We start from the raw sequence: 23,214 nt of genomic DNA, 5'->3' as shown, positions 1-23,214 counted from the left end.
ACAGCAATGTGACCAAAAAAGTGCTTCCTACAGGAAGTCAATATGAGGAGGCCTCTCTTTGCAGGTCACTGGAGCCAAATCAGGGGCTGCCCTGAGGCACTGAGACATGTCTTGCGGGTAGAACAGGGTCCCCAAGCTTCCTGAGACTGGGTCATAGCTCTTTATCCATCAGCTTGAGCTGTGCGCAACAGAGGAAGAAAGGACAGCATAGCCAAAAGGCATCCCTCCATAAGGCTATCATTAGCATGCATGAGGTCATGCTTGGGAGCTGCTCAGATAGGGGACCTGGTCAAGTCAGGGAATAGGGTTTGTGGCTTCTACTGAAGCCCTGGCTTCTTGGAATCCTACCTCCCCCCAGCCCAAATCAACTCCCAAAGAGAAAGGCTGAGGACTTTCCCCATTTCTCCTGTGGCCTCCCCTGGTGTCCTCTGTTAATGTTCACAACATCTGAACCTGAGGTTGAACTGAACCTGCATCGTAACTTGTCCCTTGTCACTGGCCAATCATCTCTGCAAAGACAACCACACAGCCTAGAGTGCATCTCTAGGAATGCTTTATTGTTGCACTGGGGAGTATCACATGGACTGTGCTCTCCACCTCCCCTGTCTCATCTTAAGTGCCCTGCCCCCCGAGGCTTTCTAGACCTCTGCCCCCACCCACAAATTATGGTACACTCATGATAGAATATGTGTGTGTGTATATATCTATAGATAGATGTGTCTGTATAATATATATATATTTAACTATATGTACATAAACACATTTTTAATATTGATAAAATACTGACTGTACAGTATTTATAGGTACAAATAAAACAGATAGGTTTAAACATTACAACTGGTTGGCTGGAACCCATCCCACTCCAGTTTATTCAGCCAAAAATAACAAAGCACCAGTTGGCGTTTGGCATTTGACTTTGCACGTGAACCAACATGACTGGTAGGTAGGACAGGTCAGGTTTGGATCAAGTCCCAGTGGACTGAGATGACACTAAGCCCTTCCATCTGACAGGCTAGCTGCTTGAACCAGGGACCAGATCTCTGCTGCAGGAAGGGGCTGTCATATCAGCTTGCTACCACAGGCAAGAAGAGCAGGAAAAGTGATGCAAACGCAGATAGTGTCTCCTCGCCACCATCTGCTTTTATTCAGCCTGTGAGGTGTCTGTTTACTTCCTAGACATGGCATTGCATAGCCAATGGCTACATGGGACCCTAGGGAGTTGCAGATAAAGTATGGGGCCCAAGTCAGGGGAGACTGGTTCATTGGTCTCTTCAGATCTGAGAAAGGAAGGTTCTCCCCACTCTCACATCCCAAGCTATCCCAAATCGTCATGTCACCTACTGGGACCCGTCGTTGCCCCCTCCTTAAATCAGCCTCATAAAAATCAGCATCTTATTTATACAAATCAAACAGCTCATGGTGGGTGGGACTGCACTGTGCTCTGCCCCTGTGCCTGTCCACTCCAGTCCAATTTCTCTGCAACAGCCAGTTCAGGATCAATGCTGGGCCCAAAGGCAAGACCAGAACCTCCTGTCCAACCTCAAAGGGACCCTAGCAGCAAACAGGATGACTTAACCTCTCGGAATAGCAGAGAACTGGGAGCACACACTGCTCTCTGTCTCTTCAACCCACAGGCAAGAGAGCTGGGAAGACTTTAGACTGACTGGTCGCTCCATGGACCCAGAGGGTAGTAGCTGTCTTCCTGCTCTGAAAATGACTCCTTTCTCTCAGAAGAGCAGAACACAGGTTCAGGGGTGGAGGTGGAATGGAGACCAGACACTGAAATTCTCTTTTCCTCCCTTGTACATATGGAGGAACTTCAGGAAGTAAGGGGGACTGCATGGACTTGCCTCTACCCTTAGGAGCAGCATCCATCTGGGGGCTCTCTGCTCTCATCCCCCCTCACTGCCTTTGTGCCAGGGGGCCTGGGTAGTGGCATTCTGGGATCAGGCTAAGGCTCACAACTTTGTCTCAGGGCCAGCTGTCTGCAGGGTTGGGAAGGAATCCCGGATCTTTGCCACCTCCATGGCGCACAGGTGTCCGAAGACTTTGTTGTACCAGTCAGGAGAACGGCCCCTGAGGAGGTAGAAGCAGGAAGGCATGAGTTGTGGGTTCTTCCCTTGAGCCCCTGCCAGGGACAAGGAAGATAGGACTTGCCTCCTAGGATCAGGAGCATGGGGCGGGGCGGTGGGGGGGGTACCAGGGCTGAGGGGGCTTTGTACCTGAGGTCAGCACGGCAGATGTGAGTGAGCCGGGAGCGGCCCAGGCCACAGGGTTCCATGAGGTACTGGGACGTGAGCATCAGAGCCCGTACCCCTGACTCCGGCACAGGTTGCTCAGGATCCAGGGACTGAGACACGAGAAGGCAACCCCCACGGGGCAGGTCAGAGCGCCACATCCTGTGGGGAAGGGATGCACACATTCAGCTTCCTGGCATCGGTTTCCTCCCCACCTCCCCAGTCCCCCAAGCACGGAAGCGTGACAGTTCAAGCCCCTCACCGGAGCACCACAAAGTCGCGGCAGGGATGAGGTGCCATGCTGTCAGTGACGTAGTGGTACAGCTCCACACCCGGCATCAGGGCTTCCAACACCTGGGCCCGCAGAAGATCCTCATCCCAGAGGGCCCTCTCCCGCAGGACACGGTGTAGCACCACAGCTGGAGGGGCTGCCACTTCTGTGGATGCCTTCCACACACGCAGTGGGTGCCCGTCTGGTGCCTGTGAGCCACAAGAGTGGGGACAGGGGCAGCTGTCAGGGCTGGAGAACTCCCACTCCACCCCTGGGCACCGGCCTGCCCTCACTCCAGCCCCCAACAAGGGAAGGCTGCAGGGCTACTCTGCTAACCCCAGCCAGATCCAGACAGACCAGCCCTGTGTTTCCTGTCCTCTTTCTCCTTTCCAGATTTCTGCTCCTCTGCCTGCTCAAGAGCACAAAAAGATGACAGGACACATATTCTCCAAGGCCTACTAGGCTCTACCAAGCAATTGGGCACAGTGCTTGGAATTTCTGGAACCGAAGATGGTGGTCATCCTCAATGAACTCCCCCACCTAGCGTGGAAAGTGGAGCACGTGCAAAGCAACAAAAGCTGCCACTCCTGGTGCCTTTTGCATGTACCAGGCCCTATACAAGCCTCTTACCCTGATCCTGTGAGGGGGTTTTTACTATGACCATGGCAAACCTCGGACTTGTGGCCTTACTTATAATCAGAATTGGAGAAAGAACATGGCTCATGTAAAGAAGGACAGAGAAAAGTCACCTCCAGCCTGGAGCATGACTGGAGCCTTTGAGTGGAGGAGGGGGCATATCAAATTGGGGCTGAAAATGGCTGGGGAAATATAATGCTTGGGGCAAGTTCATCCTGGCAGAAGAACAGCAGCGGCAAGAAGCACTAAGGTGGAAATGTAAGGAGCTTGGCATGACTGCGGTGCAGGGAGGGATGGGAGTGAGGCTCTAAAAGTAGTGACCTGTCTGAAGCAGGCCTTTGGGAAGGTAATGCCAGCAGGTGCTCCCCAAGACAGAGCCCTGGTCTCGTTTGCTTCTCACTTCCTTACGGTGCTTGCTCTGCTGCCTGCCATTCTCCATTCTCCGTGCAGAAGCACAGTGAGAGGCGGGGCAGCTCCTTCCTTGGGGATCCTTGCACACAGTCTGTGCTCTGTCCCCTCCTGGTCCCATGGCCAGCCTGGGCAGCAAGGTCCTCACCTTCTTGCAAGCCAGCTCTGTGTGCTGGGGCCCCGGCATGCTCATCCAGCCCTTGAAGCGCTCAGCAGCATTGTGCAGTAGCTCCTGGATGCTCTCTTCCATATAGAGGCTCAGGCTTACACCAGCAGCCCGGGCCTGCCGCAGTTCAGCCAGGGCTGGGCCTGGAGGGCTGAGTTCAGCTGCACTGTAGGAGCCACACAGTTGCAGCACCATGTCTTGGGGCACCTGGGAGAGCATACACAGGCTGGGTTGGGGGCCATGGAGAGTGGCAGAGGGTCAGGGACCCCCAGTCCTAGAGCCTGTGGGGTCTGCCAGGTTCATTTTAAGGGAGCAGAGGTCTGGCTGCTGCAGGGTGGTAGATGAAAAACTGTAGGGGAAGAGCTGAAAGCAGGAGATTGAGGCATAGGTGGTCAAGATTGTCCCTATCCCTGATTTAGGGTGCAAAGGTCAGGTATGTTGGTTCTACTGGGTCTGGGAAGTAGGCACCATGGCCTAGAGTGACTCACCTGGAAAAGTTTCTTGCAGTCACTGATCATGTGTGATAGGCCCTGGGTGGCAGCCATGTTCTCATTCAAGTCCCTAGGGCCTGGCCGGCCAACTAGGCTGCGTTTGCTCTTGATCCTGGAGGGAAGGGCCACGAAGAGAGGATGGCACAAGGGCACAAGACAAGCTCCCCAGAAGCCTGCTTGCCAGTCCTGAACACAAAACAATCTGTTGCCCTTTTCAAGCCCCTGCTTCACAGCATCCAACCAGTCCCAGGCCCCTGAAGAGTCAGACTGACCCCTTGTGGTGGTGCTTGGGAACTGCAGTGCCAGCCAACCAGGGCCAAAAAGCCAATGAGCCCCAAACCCTCCCTGCCATGCCCTGCCCTGTTTCACCTGGGTGAGGGGTTATCCTTCTTGGAGACATTGAGGTGAAAGATAGAAGGTGCCAGGCACACTGCCAAGTTACCGGCTGTCATCTGGTTCTCCTCAGCAGAGGCAATGTCACTTAGGAAATAGAGCAGGGTCTGTAGTACCTCTCGGTTCTCATCGGGGAGCAGCAAGGTGGCGGCTTGTGTGGCTGCCAACCATTGATCCTTGGGGAGGACTGTGAGGAAGGCATGACAGAAGGGCTTCCTTACTCCCCAAGAGCCTCTGCATTCCAGGAATGTAGAAGGCACAGCAGTCCCAAAGTGAAATTGGTAAGGGGGAAGGTGGACTCTGGGGGTGGGGGGGTGGGGGTCTCTGGGTGCTAGATCAAGCCCAGGTCTAATATGAAGTGTACCCTTGTGGAAGTCCCTGCCTTTCTTCAGGGCCTCAGTCTATCCTTCCATATAATGGGTTTGGGGAATAGAATGTGGTCTTTAACAACCTTACAACTTGGCATAGAAAATCGTTCACTGAGCTCATGGGCATGGCTATACTTGCCTGCACAAGGTTTATCTTAGACAAACTCTAGGATTCAGGAAGGCTGAGAACCTGGCAAGTTACTGGGGATAGGTGGGTGACTCACGCTGGTAGATCTGCAGGAAAGTGGTAGTAAGCTTGCTGGTGAAGATGGGCTCGGGCAGGTCCCGGAAATACTGCTTCAGTAAGTCAGCCACATCATAGGCCGACTGGCCCTCATAGCAGACATTGTCAGGGGAGGTCTCATTCATTTGACGCAGGTTCTGGATCCTGGACTTCACCCCAGACTTGCGGAAGATGCCCACCTGGCCCGTGCAGGGGAGGGAAGGAGACTGTGAGGCCAGCCATAGACTGGGTGTCAGGAGTGTAGGCCACCCCAGAGACCCCCAAGCCTGGCAAGCTTCCTGCTAGGCAGGGTAGGAGAGAAGTGGAAAAATCAAAGAGATGGGTTTTTATAGCTTTGGGTTCAAGGAGAGAGATGGCCTTAGGGGAGATGTGTAGGAAAACAAGGTCCTAGCCTAAGGCAGGCTCCTGGTAGATGGGGGCTACTGCACTTGGGTGAGAAAAAAAGCTGGCCAAGAGCCAGGTGAAAGGGAGCTTGAGTCCATCCTTCTTTGGCCTTCATGAGTATAGGAAAAGTCTCCGTTGGGCCAGCCCAACCCAGGGGAAAGGCCAGAGTGGCTCCCCTCCCCAATCCCTCAGCCTTGGACATCTTTTCCATTGCCATCTCTTCTCATGCTCCCTGGAAGGCCTCACCTGGTCCAGGCACTGGCTACGCAGGTAGCGCATGGCTTGCTGAATGCTCTGGGGCAGTGGCTGGCCTGTGCGCTGCACATGAATGAGGGGCGGCACCCCAAATACCTGCTGGCCCCGGTAGTCCGGTGTCTTGTTCCTCTTCATGAACTTGGGGACTGACCTATTCAAGGGAGAGATAAAAGACCAGGAATGGGGACAGGGTAGGCCCAGACACAGCTTGGAGACTGTCTCCAGTCTTGGGGACTCAGGTGGGGTAAGAAACATGCCATCTGCCCAGAGTCAACATTCATTGAGCACCCACCCTAGACCCAGTCCTAGGGAGTCCCAGAGGAACACGAGGAGCTCTCAGTCTGGTCAAGGAGACGACTGCATTGACAGGCAGTGACAATACACATGGCCAGAAGTGAGCCAAGAACTTAAGGAAGACCCACAAGGGAGAGGAACTGTACCTAGCAGGTCAGGGAAGGCTTCATAGGGAAGGTAGAAATTCAGCCAGTTCTTGAGGTATAGGTAATCATTGTCCCAGAGGAGAAATAGGGAAAAGAAGACATTCCAGGCAGAGAGAAGAGCATGGCCAAAGGTAAAGAGGCAGGAACCAGATTCTACATTCAGAGAAGGGTGACTGGTCTGCTGGCCTGAATGGTGGTGTTGTTTGGGTGTGGTAGGGTAAAGACCCTGACAGATGAGGCAGGGTCGAAACGTGAAAGGATCATGATGGGAAGGAAACTGGACCTTGTTCTTTGACAATAGAGAGCCACAGCAGGGTTTTGTCAGGAAAATGACCACCAAAGCTTCATTTCAGGACATTCTCCTTGGTGGCAGCATGGAAATTGGGATAGAAGAGGTACCCCCTTCACCCCCTCCTCATTCATGGCACACACTCATGTAAATCCCACATGCATCTCCCACAGACATACATAAGGCACCCAGAGTCATGCTGGTCTCTCCAGTTTCCCAGCACATCCCACCAGTCCACTGACATAGGGGCTCTGCCTGCCTGACCCACCATCTGAGGGTGACCCTCACAGGACCATGGAGTGGGGCAGGGAGGGATCTAAGACCTGGATAAGCAGCTCAGTGCCCACTCTGGCCCAGGAGGACTCACCAGACCCAGCCCTGTTTATGGGGGATGGTGTACTTCTCCATGAAAGTGGTGAGCCGCAGCAGTGAGCCCTTGTGCAGGAGGTGTATCTGGCTGGCAAACTGCCGGTTGATCTCCAGTGACTCCGAGTTGAGGCTGGGCCTGTGAGAGTTCTGAAAGCTGTGCCAACGGAGCTTCCTAGTGAGGGGCGAGGGGGTAGAGAAGGCTGGAGGAGCAGGTTTCAGCAAACCTTAGGAAAAGTTGTGTTCTTCTGGTCCTTTTCCTCCCCCCGCCAAAGAGAAAATATACAAAGAGATGGGACCACTGTCAGCACTGCTGCAGGGCTCTAGGGTGGAGGAAGCTTAGTCTTGATTTCCAGGGCTGCTCAGAGGCCAAGATGTTGTCAGGGAGGGTGGTACAGAGATCAGGCCCATCTAGTGCCAGCAAGCAGTATGAGCCCCTCTTCCATTCAAGACTGCAGGGGAGGGGCTGCTCTGAGAAACCCAGAATAGTGAAGCTAGGGATCAGTGACCATCTCCTGCAATGCCCTTGATTTACACATGGGCTAACTAAAACCCAAAAGGAGCTACAGTTTGCACAGGCCATAGCAGAGGCAGGTCCTAAAGCTTACATTCTAGATTCCTGAGTCCCGTACTCTTTCGCTTTCTCTTCTGGGACTGGCTGCTGGCAGGCAATCACTCAGCCCCTAAGAACTTTCCCCTGCGCCTTGTGACTAAAAAATTGACAGCAGGAAGGGGGGATATGGAGGGGGGATAAGGAAGGGAGGGGAGAAAAGGGGTAAGGGAAGAGATGAGAGGAGGGGGAGGGAAAGGGAGAAGGGAGAAAGAGAGAGACAACAGAAGCCCTGCCCCACCCTTACCCTGAACTCCCACCTGCAGGGTCTGGTAAGTGAGGCCCCGACACCTGAATCTCGTCGCTCACGGGGTACTGATGTCTGGAGTCCAGTCGGGGACCCTGTAGCCTCAGCCTCGTTCATGGAGTTCCCGCTACTATCCAGCTCACTGGAGGAGGCCACAGTGTCGGAAATGTGTCCTTCTTCCACAGACAGGCTGGAGGAAGAGGTTGGTTCCCCCCCTGAATGTGTCTCCTCCTCATGATCCTGGGCAAAGCTTGGGGCCCCAGCCTCTGTCTGTGCCAGGAACTCAGCCTTGGCGGGGGTCTGAGGCTGAGCCAGGACTCCAAGTTGCACATCCACCTGGCCCAGGGCTAGGGACTCCCTGAGGGCTGGAGCCTCTCCCTGGGTCCGAGCCTCACTGGACTGGCCTTCCACTCCATCGGTGGCTATTTCTACTGTTGAAGTGGCCTCCTCCTCTACTTCCTCCTCCTCTTCTTCTTCCTTATCTCCAGGCCCCAGGTCTGGGCACATGGCCTGAGACCAGAGCTCTACCCGCTGCTGCAACCCCCACACGTGCTGAAGGATGTCATCCAGGTGAGTGTAGCTGTCCCCACCTTCCTCCTCCTCCTCTTCAGCCTCGGCCCCAGCCAGTACAGGCTCAGCTGGATACAGCTCCGGCATGTTGTCATAGATGCTGGTGTGGCTGCCTGTAGAGCCACAGGAGCCCCGGCGCCCTTCATAGCCCCAGTGCCTACCTGGCTGCCAATCTGCCAGGTGGTGTCCATCCTCAGGGCACAGGCTCTCAATGGACAAGGAGCGAGGGAATGTGCCTGGTTTGTGGTCTCTGGGCACATGCACCAGGCAATCACCCCGGCGTGCCCGCTGAGGATGCTGGAACATGGCCACAGGCCAGGCCTTCCAGGCCCTCTGAGTCTCAGCGTCACTGCCACTGGCTGAGGTGGCCGCCCGGTTCTTGGCCCGATAGAGGAAGCCATGGCGACTTCGGAAAGAGGAGGCTTTGGCAACCTTCTCTGAGGTGACTGAGCTGTGCTCCAGATCTGCTTGCCGGCCTCCACCCTTTTCTTTCCACCTCAGAGACTCAAGGTGCTTGAGGAAGCTCTGGGAACGGTGCTTCTTGGTTTTGTCCTGGGGGCCCTTCTGGCCCCGAGTGGGGCTGAGGAAGGGCCAGTGACTTGGGCTGGAAGAACGGCCTAGCAAGGGCAGATCCGCTGGCTCAGGTGGTAGGCTCACAGTGACAGCAGGCAGGGAGGTGGCACTAAGCTCAGTGAGGACGCCCTCACAGCCAGAGGTCACTGGCAGGCCAGGGCTTGGTGGGGCCGACAAGTCAGAGGAACCCACGCGAGACCACTGCTTACTTTCTCGCTCAAAGGTCCAGTGGTTGCTGATGGTACAGTGCTCTTCCTCCTCTGAGTCTTCATTCTGAGAAGGGCATCACAGGGTAGGGTCACAGGTGGCCAGTCCACAAGCCCTTTCTTGGGCTCCATTCTCTGCCTCCAAACTCTTTGGGGACTTGGGGGCAAAGGGCCCTGCTCTCTGACTGAGAACACATCCTCGGAGTGGGAGGCACTCCTCGGCACTCTGGGAGTGCTGGAAGAAGCCAGGAGTCGTGGAGAAAGCCTGGATGCAGGGCAGTGGTCATCTGATCAATCAAATCCCTACACATTTTACAGACAGGGAAACCCAAACAAATGAGAAGCTGCTTGCCCAAGGTCATACAATGTCACAGGAAGATCCTCTGGAGAAGGGCGTGGCAACCCTCTCCAGTATTCTTGCCTGGAGAATCCCATGGACAGAGGAGACTGGAGGGCTATATTCCATGGGGTTGCAAAGAGTCAGACATAACTGAGGGACTAACAATTTCACTTTCAAGTGAGTGACACAGCAGGGCTGGAATCCAAGCATCCTGACATCCTGTCCTCAGCAGCCTCCCAGCGAGTCTTGAGGCTATAGTCTTATATAAGAATCCCAGAATGCCAGAGCTAGAGAGGATATTTTACATTTTCTAGTTTTCTACTTTGCAAAGTGGGGAATCTGAGGCCCAGAGAGGGGAAGAGGCTTGTCTAAAGTCACTGAAAAGTCAGTGCAGAGCTGGGGCTAGGAGCCCAAGGTCTCCCATTTCCCTGGCGACCTGTTGACGGCAGGACTTTGGTGGAAAAATCTCCAGAGAAAACCCATTAAGTCTGACCTCAGGGAAGGACAGGTTCATTTCCCCACCTTCCAGGGCTACATGCAGACCCAGAGCCATCTTAGTTTCTGCAATCCCAGACTAGCAGAGTCAGAAAAGTTTTTGGAGGGTATTAATGCTGCCCTCAATTCATTGTAGAGCTGGAGAAAATGAGGCTTAGTGTGGTAAGACTTCAAGAAGTGAGACTGGACATCCTGACTTCTAAGATCTTCTAAGATCATATGGGCCATGATTTTCCATCACATTATTCTGTCTCTGCCCCCTAGTCAAGGAATTTTTGCCATCACAGAGAAGGCATATAGGCAGATAGACTTCCCTGAGGAATGGCCATCACTAGGTCAAGTTATTAGAAAATCCAGGAGGGAGTAGTGGGCTGATAAGGCTGAGTGATGCCACAGGTCAGGGTACTTTTTCTCACATCCCAACTTTGAGACCAGGCTAGCCGAAACCCAGCAGCCTCATAAAGCCCCCTACATTCTACTCCCAGGCTGGAGCAAGGCACCACACCAGACAGCCCAGACTCCTAGGACACTGGAACTAGTTTCATAAGTGGTTTGTGTATGTTCTGGGTTCCCCATGATGCCACAAGACCACAGACCCTATCCTTGCCCTAACTCACCTGCTTGCATTGAAAATGAACCTCCAGTTTCATCGAGGCACAACTGTTCAAGGTCATCAGCCTCCTGCAAGTAACGTAAAGCAGGGTTCACCCAAGGGTCACAAGCCACTGAGCCTGCAGGGACTAGCCTAGACACTAGGAAGATGCTGTCTACTGCTTCACATATTCAAGACATCAAAACATCTCCCAAGTCCCTGTGTTCATGAAGGTTTCAGTGCTAGACATGATGCTGTAGAGATTATGGGCTCTTGTCTTCTAGAAACTTATAGATGTGAGAAAAAAAAAACAACCACTACAGAGATGGGACACATTCAAGAACAGAATAGACAGAAGGCATAGAGGGCACACAGAGGGTGGGATGAGCAACTTCCATGAAGCAGGGGGGTGCAGTCAGAGATAAGTCTTGCTGGAGAACAGAAATGGGATTTGGATCGAGAGAGAGAAACAGAGACTCCTATCCCAGTCGTCAACCAAAGCCTGTGACAAGGTAGAGAGGGAAATGGTCAGTAAACAGACCAGTGCATGTGTGAGGGGAGGACTGAGGCTGATAAGGTTGGTCAGAACCATGTTGCAAAAGGCCTCAGGTGTCATGCTAAAAATCTTTAGACTTCTTTCTGCAGACAGCGACATATTTCAAGCAGAGGAGCACTCCCTGGGAAGCTGACTCTGGTGGCTCTTGTGGGGTTGGATCAGAGCAAGAAGGGGAACGCAGAGATGGAAGACAGGAAGGCCAGTTAGAAGGATGGATCCAAGAAGTCATGGTTTGGCCTCAAAAAGTAGAGGGGGACAAATTAGAGGAATGTTTGGAGGCTCTAACTGAAGGGAAAAAAGGCCAAAGACCTTGGCTTTCTAGTGCCTGGGGGTGGGTGGTGAGGATATCACAGGCACAGAGACAGAGTGAAGAGTGAAGAGCATGAGAGCAGCAGATGAGCTTTGTTAATAGGCAGGTTACTCTGTCAGGGGGGACAAGGATGGCTTTTTTCCCATGAGGAAGCCCCAAGCCAGGCCCATGACCTCCCAAGGCCTAGCCCTTAGCACCCCTACCTGCACAGGGCCCCCAAAGAGTCCTCGTCCAGAAAACTGTGGTCCTTCTTCACAGAGCCAATATCCACGGGAAACAAACCTTCTGTATGGCAGAGAAAAACAGATGAGTCGAGGGAAGCAGGTTAGAAACTCAGTGCCAGGGACCCTTCAGTGAGAAGAAGGGGGCCCAGGCAGCGGGGAGGCAGGCAGGCGAGAGCTGAGGAGGAAGAGAAAGGATGCAGTGAAGGAGGGACCCAGGGAGCTCATGGTTGGCCGCAGGGGGAAGATCAAGGAGAAGACAGAAAAGTCGAGCTGGACAAGAGGACCCATCAGTCAGTGAGGCAGGTCCATGCGGGAAGCTGCTCAAGACAGAGAACCTCCTCCCTGGCCCAAGGTGAACCAGGGGGACCAGAGAAAGAAGAAGGACACTGTGCAGTCAAACAATAGCTCCCTTTCCCTTCTGCTCAGAGCAAGAGCACCTGCTCTCTAGGGTTTGAGAAGGGAAAGGGAGTGAGGAAGGAGTGAAGGAAGAGGAGAGAATACCTGCAAAATCTCACAGTTCTCTGCCTATTAGCAAAACAAGTCCATGAACTCATTTACAAATGTTAATTGAGCACTAACTTTCTGCTAGGCACTGGACACAACAGTGAATGAGACAAAAATGATCCAAGCTTTCATGGAGTTTGCACTCTCACAGGGGCAACAGATGGTGAACAGTATGTGAGAGAAACAAACTATGCTGTTACAAATGCTAGCAAAGACATGAGCCAGGGTGACGGGGTAAAGAGAGCCCTTACTAAGGCAGTAACTTCTGAGCTGAGCCCTGAAGAGCAAGAAGGGGCCAACTGGGCAAAGAGTCTGGGAGAAAGTCTCCAGCAGGACCAAAACTAAGGTTCCAAGGAGGGCGAGAATCTGGTGTGAGCAAGTGGTAGAAACGAACCCAGAGAGTAGTGAGCAAAGTGGAGAGAAGCATGTGAAAAGTGGGTGATGCAGTTTTGTTGGCTGGAACAAAGGGCTGCCTCTCAGCTCATTTTGGGTGTGCCATGAAGCCCACGGAGGAGTAACAGAGTGGAGTGGGGTATACTGTGGTCAGGCCTGCACTCCTGGGGTATACGGTGGTCAGGCCTGCACTCCCTGGGTCACTCTAGCTGCTGAACATCAGAGTAGAGGACGTAGTGTAGAAAGGAGGCTGTAGCACTACGCTGGGCGAGGTCACACTAATGTGATAGTTAAGGTGGTATGAAGTGGATTGATTCAAGATATAGTCTGGAGGGAGCAGGGTCCTGCTAAAGGGTTAGATACAGGCACAAAGGAAAAGAGAACCAGAGGATGATGCTGGGATGTGAGGCTTAAGTGGTGGTGGCGCCATCAGGTGGTAACATCTGAGCTGTCAGACAGCTGAGTGAAGATACTGAATTGAGAGTTGAAGAGATAAATATGGAGTTTGGGCCTAAGGTCTGGACAGAGAGACATTGGGGAGTCATCAGAATATACATGGTGCTCAGAAAAGGATCTCCTCATAGATAAATGTCCAGAGAGAAGAAGGGCTAGGACAGAGCCCTGGGACATTCTAACAATGAGGAGCAGTTAGAGGAAGCTGAGCCAGCAAAGGAGACTGAGAGTGGCTGCAAGAAAGCTGGGAGAAGAGGGCAGTCCAGGAGCTGGAGTGGCCAACTGCACTGAACGCTATTGAGAGATTAAGTCAGGTCTGAGAAGTGGCCACTGAATTTGACCACATGTAGGTCCCTGGTGAACGTGACAAGGACTGTTTTGTTAGCGAGGTGGGAATGAAGCCAAGGTACAGGCGGGGATGTGGGAAGAATGGAAACAGCAAGTATGAACTAACTCTAGAGAAAAACAGAAAAACGAAGGAAAGCAGAGAAATAAGGCCATTGGGAGGGAAGGTGAAAGCAGTGTTGCTAGAGTGCACCCTCCATGTTACATCTACATAAATACCGTCCTTGGGAGCTGTGCAGTGCAGCGGCCCTGCTTAAGACAAGGCACTTTAACATATTGGAGACCCCAGAACTTGTGAGAGCTGATGAGCAGGCAGGAGAAAAGACAGGAAAGAGGTTGTAACTATGGGAGTAGGCCAGGATAAACAGCTTCTTGTGTGGTGGGAGAAAAAAATTCTTATGGGCCCCATGTTCCAACTGAAAAATGAGGGATAAGGCAACTCTGGGGTGGGGCAGGGGGAACCACTGAGTGACCTTACCTTCAAAAAGCTGAGCATACTTAGGGAATCCTGTTGCTCGGAGCCATCTGCATGCTTTTTTGGCCTCAGCTTCTAAAACAGATGAGAGGAAGAGAGACAAGCAGAGGAAGGTTAGCAGGTGCTGGCGGCAAGCCACCCGGGGTATGCACCCTTGAACCTCCAGCAGGGAGGCACCTATAGCTCTGGTGACCTGGAAATGACAACAGAAGCACAAAGGGGCTAGCACATTTACTCCATGTCACAGCTAGAATTTCCCCTCTGCTCCCCAAACCCTACTCCCTGGATGTGATGGGACACCTCTCTCATACTGTATTCTCTGCCCAAGAAAAGGACCACCACCAGCAACAACTCCAAGTGACATCTGGGGTCAAGGAATACTGCCAGGGGAAGAAAACACCATTGTGTCTACATCCCCTCCTTCCCCCACCACCAGGGAGGCATCCCCTTCCACAGCCCAGGTCCAGCTAGGGATACAAAATGTTCAACAGCATTATTCTGTTCTCCATCATCATACCTAATATTCCCCAGCATTCTGATAACAAATCTCATTAAACACACACCATAAGCTGTATTTTAATATGCTCATTGTACATATATCCAAACAGGTTCAGAAAGGAAGGGCTTATCTACAAGTCTCACACAATAAGGCAGTAGTGCAGAGGCCAGAGTCCAAGCTCAGTGTGACTCCTACTCAAGGTTCCGACCCCTTCTAACAAGGCAGCTCTTCCTCTCCCATCACCAAAGTCCAGGTGGGGATGCCTCTATCCCCATGGGGCTTCCCTGGACTGCTCCAGCCCTCCCCCATGGCTTGGCCTCTTTGTGGCACAACACAATGCTGACTGTCCAGCTGACAGTGCTGGCTTATGGGAGTCTTGGAGGGCAATGGTTGAGTTAGCCTCCCAACTCTGCCCTGGGAGTGTCTGGCACAGGGTGGGGTACCCCTGCTAGCCTCAGTGGAGACTTGCAGGTGGACTAAAGCCACAGTGGAGGGCCTCCTGGCCATGGCAGGCTGAGTACCTGCAGCAGAACCCTGGGACTGCCCAGTTCCCCACCCATGGTACCAGGTTGGGACCATGGGAGCTATCATTGATGTTGGGGCCACAGAGAGGCTGCTGCCTCTGCAGAGCTGTTCGGCCCATGGAGTCCTGCCCCCACATTTCTACCACTTCCTTAGAGACTATAACCAGGAGCCTCCAAGGAGACTGGCGGGGATTTTCCAAGACAGGAAGAGCTCTCTCGCCAGTGCTCTCCCACAGGGAAATCCAAGATGAGATTCTGGCAGCCAGGAATCATAAGGTAAAGGACACAAACATATTTCAGAGATGCTAGATGGGTAGACAAGGGAAGGAAGAATGTGGGAAGGTGGAAGTTGGTTGAAAAAAGATAGGCTCCCCAAGGGTCACTAATGAGGGGTTGTTGCAGAGAAGAAAAGGCTCTGTGGCTTCTGGAGCCCCTGAGGGCTTAATGGGCCAACAGGGAAGGGGTGGGGATGAACACCCTGCATTTCTGAAAGCGTGTGCATTAGCTGCTGCCGTCCCAGTATCTGTCTCTGCAAGTAACCGTAGCCAAGTTTGCTCATGTCTGTGATCCACACAGAACAGTGTGGGACCATGCACCTGGATACACTCCCCCTCAGGCGCCTCAGTCTGTACCCACACCTGCGTCTGTGTGCACAAGTGTTTTACGTCACCATAACCTTCTAACCTACGACAGAGATCTAAGAATCACAAGGACCTCTGAGAGGTACTGGAAAGTGTTTGCTCCCACAGAACCCAGCTAGCAGTACCTCAGCCCCTCTGGCAGGGGGCAATGCAAGACCAGAAAAGGATCTGGATCTCTAGGTCAGTGGTGATCTGGGGACACAGTGAGAACAGCCCTAAGGAACTTCACTCCAGCCCAGGCTGCATTTGACGGACATGGTTTTGCTGGTAGGACAGCTGAGTCAGCTGCCACAGCCACTTCCCTGTCTCTTGCTTCTACCAGCCCCTGGGGAAAAGGACACCCCAGGCAGGGGGACCACCCTTCAGGATCAGGTCTGAATGTCAGGAACACACACTCGAAGACCACTGTAGCCCCTGGTCACTCATGGCTAGAGACAGAACAAGGAGGAGGCGGCAGAGGAAGATGCATCCGGATGCCCTTCCTGAGCCTGGAGGAGGTGGAAGACGGCAGGAACAAAGTCCTGATCTTACACATCTGCACCTTTCACCTGAGTCACAAGGGCCCGTGGGAGAAGGGAAGGCTGCCCACTCCTCTAATGCTTAGCAGTAGCCCTGGCCAGGGTTGGTGGGAAGGGAACCAGCTCACTCAGGTGGGTGCCAAGACTTTTCATTCGTATGTAGAGCCCTCTGTGCTGTGTTGTGCTTAGTCGCTCGGTCTCATCCAACTCTTTCCGATCTCATGGACTGTAGCCCGCCAGGCTCCTCTGTACATGGGGATTCTCCGGGTAAGAATACTGGAGTGGGTTGCCATCCTCCTGGGGATCTTCCCAACCCTGGGATTGAACCCAGGTCTCCCGCATTGGGAAGCCCAAGAATACTGGAGTGGGTAGCCTAGCCCTTCTCCAGAGGATCTTCCTGACTCAGGAATCAAACCAGGGTCTCCTGCATTGCAGGCAGATTCTTTACCAGCTGAGCTACCAGGGAAGCCCTTAGAGCCCTCTAGCTTCCTGCTATTCAAAGTGTGATCATTGGACTAGCAGCATTGGCTTCACCTTGAAACTTGTTAGAAAGGCAGAATCTCAGACTTCCTGAAAGAGAATCTACATTTAAGTCCGTGTTGGGTGATCTGCATGCACATTAGAGTTTGGGAGGCACTGGCACAAATCACCTAGCTAAGGGATTTTCACCCTTGGATGCACATTAGAATCAACTAGGAAGCTTTGTAAAAATACCAATCCCTGGGAGTCCCACCCCCAGAGGCCAATTTAATTGATCTGTGGTTCAGTTCAGTTCAGTCACTCAGTTGTGTCTGACTCTTTGCGACCCCATGAATCGCAGCACGCCAGGCCTCCCTGTCCATCACAAACTGCCAGAGTTTACTCAAACTCATGCCCATCAAGTCGGTGATGCCATCCAGCCATCTCATCCTCTGTCGTCCCCTTCTCCTCCTGCCCCCAATCCCTCCCAGCATCAGGGTCTTTTCCAATGAGTCAACTCTTTGCATGAGGTGGCCAAAGTATTGGAGTTTCAGCTTCAGCATCAGCCCTTCCAATGAACATCCAGGACTTATCTCCCTCAGGATAGACTGGTTGGATCTCCTTGTAGTCCAAGGGACTCTCAAGAGTCTTCTCCAACACCACAGTTTAAAAGTGTCAATTTTTCGGCGCTCAGCTTTCTTCACAGTCCAACTCTCACATCCATACATGACCACTGGAAAAACCATAGCCTTGACCAGACAGACTTTGTTGGAAAAGTAATGTCTCTGCTTTTTAATATGCTATCTAGGTTGGTAATCACTTTCCTTCCAAGGAGTAAGCGTCTTTTAATTTCATGGCTGCAGTCACCATCTGCAGTGATTTTGGAGCCCAGAAAAGTAAAGTCTGACACTGTTTCCACTGTCTCCCCATCTATTTCCCATGAGGTGATGGGACCAGATGCCATGATCTTAGTTTTCTGAATGTTAAGCTTTAAGCCAACTTTTTCACTCTCCTCTTTCACTTTCATCAAGAGGCTTTTTAGTTCCTCTTCACTTTCTGCCGTAAGGGTGGTATCATCTGCATATCTGAGGTTATTGATATTTCTCTTGGCAATCTTGATTCCAGCTTGTGCTTCATCCAGCCCAATGTTTCTCATGATGTACTCTGCATATAAGTTAAATAAGCAGGGTGACAATATACAGCCTTGACATACTCCTTTTCTTATTTGGAACCAGTCTGTTGTTCCATGTCCAGTTCTAACTGTTGCTTCCTGACCTGCATACAGGTTTCTCAAGAGGCGGGTCAGGTGGTCTGGTATTCCCATCTCCAGAATTTTCCACAGTTTATTGTGACCCACACAGTCGAAGGCTTTGGCGTAGTCAAGAAAGCAGAAGTAGATGTTTTTCTGGAACTCTCTTGCTTTTTCGATGATCCAGCGGATGTTGGCAATTTGATCTCTGGTTCCTCTGCCTTTTCTGAAACCAGCTTGAACATCTGGAAGTTCTCAGTTCATGTATTGCTGAAGCCTGGCTTGGAGAATTTTGAGCATTACTTTACTAGCATGTGAGATGAGTGCAATTGTGCAGTAGTTTGAGCATTCTTTGGGATTGCCTTTCTTAGGGATTGGAATGAAAACTGACCTTTTCCAGTCCTGTGGCCACTGCTGAGTTTTCCAAATTTGCTAGCATATTGAGTGCAGCACTTTCACAGCATCATCTTAAGACTCTCCAAATCAGTACTTTTTAAAAGCTACAATTTGGACATACTGGAAATGGTCCAAGGGACTTTACCAAATCACACAGAATTAAGTGTCACAACTGAAATTACTACCATCTTTGAATTCCATGTCCTGTGCTCTTTCCATTGCATTATGGCACCTGCCTTCAGATGCCACATAAACAAAGGGCTTAGATTCAAAGGAACCAACTCCAGGTCCCCATACTTTTTTATGCCCTTCTGATCTAGTGGAGTGACAAGTCTGAGTTCAAATCCTGGTCAGTCACTTGCTCTCTGACTAAGCAGTCTGACTAGCCAATTCTCTAACTTTGGCCAAGTTGTTTAACCTCTCTATGACTCAGTATTCTTTTCTGTAAAATGACAAAAATAGAATCCACCTCTAACAGCTACTGAGAACATTAAATAAAATACCAGGGATAAAAATCACTGGCACATTGTACCGAGCATTCAGCAGAGAGTTCCTACCCAACACTGACAGAAGGGTCCCAAGGAAAAAGAGAAAATGGGAGGAAAAGACCCAACTAGTATTCTTTTCTGGGCCTGGATAGTGGCTGCATATATATCTCTGTCAGAATTGGAACTAGATGGCGCAAGGAAGTGAGATTAGGAGGCAGAATTATCAAAGAGGCCACAATAATTCCAAAAGACAAAGCAGCCAAGGAGTTAGAAGCAGGGTCTGAATGAATCCCCAGCAGCACCTCCTGACAGGAATCTAGAGAATGTAATGGCTTATTACCTGGTAGGATGTCAGGGACATGGGCTCCTGACAATAGACCACCTCACAGAGGCTTGAGAGGCCCTGAGGCTCCCTCCCAGATGGAGCGGTCAGGGACTTTTGTCTTAGTGATTAAGGGCTGAGCTAAGGTGCTTTGCTTTGTCCTTCTCACCAATCCTAGTCTGTCCAGGCTGGGGCCAGGAGTGACCACCCATCCCCAGTAGTCAGTCTCCCTGGGCTGGAGCCTAGGGAGCCCAGACCAAGGATTGCCTTATGTGCCTGGCAGGAAGAGTGACGCTGGGCAGGCTGAGATGAGTGATGGAGGAATGTCTGTGGCCCCTGGTCCTGCCTGTGTCCAGATGTGCAAATTCCAACAGTTTTAACTACTACATTCTGCAGGCTATTTTGCTGGCCAAGACTGGGGTAATATGCCAGGACAGGTCAGGGACAGCATCTGGCTGGCACAAGCTGGATTCCACTAAGATTTAAGCCGAGATTCCCTGGGGAGGGGCCCAGCCGAGCCCCTCAAGGGTTGGGGGAGAGGACATACTAGAATGCTCCAGAGTCAATCATCCCTCAGGGCCATGTTCACAGATCTCCCAGAGGGAATGACAAAGAAGAAATAGCCGAGCAGCAGTGTACTGTCTCAGGGTAAATGACAGTATCTACACCTATACTTCCACAGGCCACATCCAGGGATCCTCTTAGCCCGGCACATTTTTCTATACAGAGAAGGATACAATGAAAAGCAGGGCTTCTGTTTTAGAGAAACTCTACATGAACAAGGGAAGAGTTTATGTACTCAGGAAAAAGGCAGCACTATTTCCCACTGAGGAAATACAATAACACCCAAAGATGATAAATGAGTTGGAGAAAAAGCTTTGTCCAATCAAGCTGACTCTCCCACTTGCTGCCTAAATCATCATATGCAACTTGCTTTACTCTCTAAGCTTTGGTTTCCAAATCTACAATTTGGGGACTAACAACTTTACTGCCTACCTCTGAGGTTACTGTGTGCATCTGACTGAGTTCTGTCTGATTTTGAAAGAGGCTGTATGAAAGTTATCACCAGAGAGGGCTGCTTTTATTAAGACAACTTGAACTTTGTATCCACAGTGTCTTTAAAGTTCAGTTCACATTGTGTCCTAGGTATAAAGAAGTGAGAAAGTGAGCTAGGAGAAGAAAAGACAATCAGCAACTAAGCTGCCAGAGCTCAGGTCTCATCCAGCCACTCTCTTCACTCGCCAGTCGCCCCTCTTCACACCACTGTCGGGGAACTCAAGCCCTTTATGACTTTGGTTACCTTGTGGGCTGTGAGATAGCTGCTGCCCAAGTCCTGGTTCAGCCTTCTCCCTCCCAACCCAAAATCCAGCTCAGGCCTTGAGACTGGGCAAGATCCAGGGCCTAGGACAAGAAAGTGGTAGATGCCACAGAGGCCCAGATCAAAGTGTTATTGTTACTACCAGAGCAGTCCCCTCTCGATTTGGGCTACACATTATAATCTGGAGAACTTGAAAATGCCAGTGCCTGAGGCCCAATTAAATCATGACCAATTAAATCAGACTCTCTGGGGATAGAGTTAGTTTTGTTTTGTTTTCTTTTTGAGAGCTCTCCAGGTGATTTAAAAGCATACCCAGGATTAAGAACCACTGCTCAAAACAGACATAACCTGGTAAAAAGCCACAGCATAGGTGTTCAGAAAGATTCTATCCAGAGGCTACACTCAGGCCTGTTCTCATCACTGGCCCGTGCTCTCTTTGGGGCCAATGAACAGTGATGTGAATGCATGTGATAGACATCTGCGGGTGTCTGTGAAGGCAATTTATTCAGTTAGCTTACTTATTCCATGAGGCAGCTTTCAACAAACTTGGTTTCGTTTCTCTTACTTAGCTGCCTATTTGGAAGGGCATCTCCCCCGTGGCCCTCAATGCAGGATGAGTGATAGTCAGTCAGTCATGTCCGACTCTTTGCGACCCCATAGACTGTAACCCACCAGGCTCCTTTGTCCATGAAATTCTCCAGGCAAGAATACTGGAGTGGGTTGCCATTTCCTTCTCCAGGGTGAACACAGGATGGGTGTCTCCAAAACAAGATTTGTTTCAGCATGGTGTCTCCCACCTCCAGTAAGCCTAGGGGAAAGAGCCACTGTTCAGAGGGGTGAAGAAAGCCCTGGGAGGCTGCTGTCTATGTGACAATTCAAGTTTCCAGGGTGGACTCTGTGAGGCCAAGCTGGTCGCCAAAGTAGGAAGAGGGGCCACCGACCACTCGTCTTTGCTGTTGCACCTGGGAAACGCCAAGTCCCGGCAAAGAGCTTCTCAGATCATTTCTCCTGGTTGATGCACCTCTCAGTTCTTCTGCCTACCTCTACTCCTAGAGAGGGACCTCACTTGAGGAGGAAGTGTTGGCCTTCCAGCAGAGGGCTCAGATCTCAGCTGACCCCAAGTGCTCGTGACCTGCTCCTTCCACTCTCCTATAAGATTACACTAAGGGGCCTTGACCACGAGAAGCGTGTCCACTCAGCCCCGAGGCAGTACTTTATTTGAATTTGCACAAAGGGGTCTGTGGGACTTGCACTGACCCTGGCAAAGGTGCTGCAACAGGTGACCATCCAGATATGCACCTCTCTCTCTGGGAGACTGATGGAGAAGGGCCTTCACAAGGGCCAAGACCAAGAGTTGTCGCGGATGCAGTGACTGTCAAGATTTCCCCTCCTGAGCTTGCAGCAGACATGCCAGGGTCTACCATGCTCTGTCCACTGGGAGGTCAGGTGTACTGGTTGTCTCTCCTGCTCTTAGCTGGAATCACAACTCTAACTAGATTCTTCCAGGGGAGGGGGAAAGAGAGACTGATACCAAAATAGCTCTTAGCCCACATTCCAACCGTTGCAGGAGGGGTGCCACAGCAAGGACTGCTGATGTCAAGCAGCCGGGCTTGATAGTGCTAGACACTGACTGGCCTCTGGTGGCAGGGCAGAACTCGGGGCCCCTGCTGCACCTGCTCGGATGTGAGCCCTGGTCTCAGCTAGAGCTACTGTGGGACTGGGTGGCAACAAAATGAAGCCACGAAATCTACTTGCTGGCCAGTGGCAGGTTCACAGGTGCGGCCCTCCTTCTCTAACACTCCATGTCCATGCCATGGCCTCAGGGCCACAAGAATTCTCAATCAGAGACAATTTAACTCCCCACCCATCACCACCACAGGAGACCTTGGGCAATGTTGGGAGACATTTTTGGTCATCACAACTGGGGAAGGATGCTGCTAATATCTACTGACTAGAGGCCAGGGATGCTACTAAACATCCTACAATGCACAGGACACTTCCCATAATAAAAGAAAGCTTGACTCCAGACCTGAAGTGTAACAGACCAGGAACAACAACTTCCTTCCACCTTACCTGGGGGCCTCAAGCACCTCCAGGCAGCCCCAGCCCACCTTGGGGATGTCCTGAGAAGTGAGGTGAAGAATGAATGCAACGTTCACTGTAGGTCCCTTATCTCTGGACACTGTGGACCCCTTTCAGGGTCAGCCAGGGGAGGTGACAGTTCTCATTTTTGGAGTTTTTATAAATATGGAAGTGATACAAGGAATTTTCAACTGTATTCTGTCTCCACACACATACACAAAGCTATAGCCCAAGCTGCAGTATGCAGCCATTAAGTGGAGGAGGGCCATGAGGACCCTGTGGCTAACCCAGACTTCTGGCCTGCTGGGGCTGCTTGAGAATTCGGGTTCAGAATTGGCCCAGTCTGTGGTCTCCTAGGCAAGCACTTGATGCAGCAGAGCCAAAGCAGACAGCTGACATTTTGCCTGGCACAGGGCTTCCTTGTGAAAGTGAAGGTCAAAGCTGTCACCTGCTCTGCCACAGAGGCTCCATTAGCTTTCTTGCCCTCAGGGGATCCTGTCCCCTACCCCATCCCAGGTGCTCTGACAAGGTCACAGGAGACAAGGAAAGACAGGTGTTTTAATAATCCACGTGCTACTCTATCACTTCCAGTTCCCAGCCTGGAGGCAAGAGATGCCAGCCTAACTGGTATGGGGCAGATGGAACTGCCCTCTACTGTGGTATGGGTGGAAAGAGTACTGAATCCAAAGTCAGGAGAACTACATTCTGATCTTAGCTCCACTAGGAACCTGTCGGATGACCTTGGGCAAGCCAGTACCTCCATCTATCTTTCAATAGCCACTCACCAAAATCTAGACCCAGAACAGAAGTATGTGTGAGGGGAGCCTCCTCTTACATGCTCTCTTCTGGGAGACTCAAGAGAGAACCCTCAATGGGG

General features: G+C 51.6%; 1 protein-coding gene across 6 annotated transcripts in view; it reads right to left on the bottom strand.

The window, feature by feature from the left end:
* Positions 1-750: 750 nt before the first annotated feature.
* STARD8 (StAR related lipid transfer domain containing 8) overlaps positions 751-23,214 on the bottom strand; it is a 78,498-nt gene continuing 56,034 nt past the window's right edge. For 4 of the 6 annotated variants that reach the window (XM_020876589.2, XM_070462021.1, XM_020876592.2 and 1 more), the window contains 13 exons: positions 13,845-13,916; positions 11,651-11,732; positions 10,607-10,670; positions 7,819-9,221; positions 6,950-7,123; positions 5,845-6,004; positions 5,195-5,393; positions 4,579-4,789; positions 4,207-4,321; positions 3,701-3,925; positions 2,500-2,717; positions 2,223-2,399; positions 751-2,076 (listed from right to left, as the gene is read on the bottom strand). In XM_020876589.2, the coding sequence (XP_020732248.2) occupies positions 1,959-2,076; positions 2,223-2,399; positions 2,500-2,717; positions 3,701-3,925; positions 4,207-4,321; positions 4,579-4,789; positions 5,195-5,393; positions 5,845-6,004; positions 6,950-7,123; positions 7,819-9,221; positions 10,607-10,670; positions 11,651-11,732; positions 13,845-13,916 (3,218 nt within the window). In that variant the 3' untranslated portion in view covers positions 751-1,958. The remainder of the gene's footprint in view (positions 2,077-2,222; positions 2,400-2,499; positions 2,718-3,700; positions 3,926-4,206; positions 4,322-4,578; positions 4,790-5,194; positions 5,394-5,844; positions 6,005-6,949; positions 7,124-7,818; positions 9,222-10,606; positions 10,671-11,650; positions 11,733-13,844; positions 13,917-23,214) is intronic. The other 2 variants (XM_070462020.1, XM_020876590.2) reach the window with 1 other exon arrangement.

This window comes from Odocoileus virginianus, chromosome X (assembly GCF_023699985.2).
Source record: "Odocoileus virginianus isolate 20LAN1187 ecotype Illinois chromosome X, Ovbor_1.2, whole genome shotgun sequence".
Classification (NCBI taxonomy): Eukaryota; Metazoa; Chordata; class Mammalia; order Artiodactyla; family Cervidae; genus Odocoileus; species Odocoileus virginianus.
Note: the sequence above shows the minus strand (reverse complement) of the source record. Positions and strands in the feature narration are given on the sequence as shown.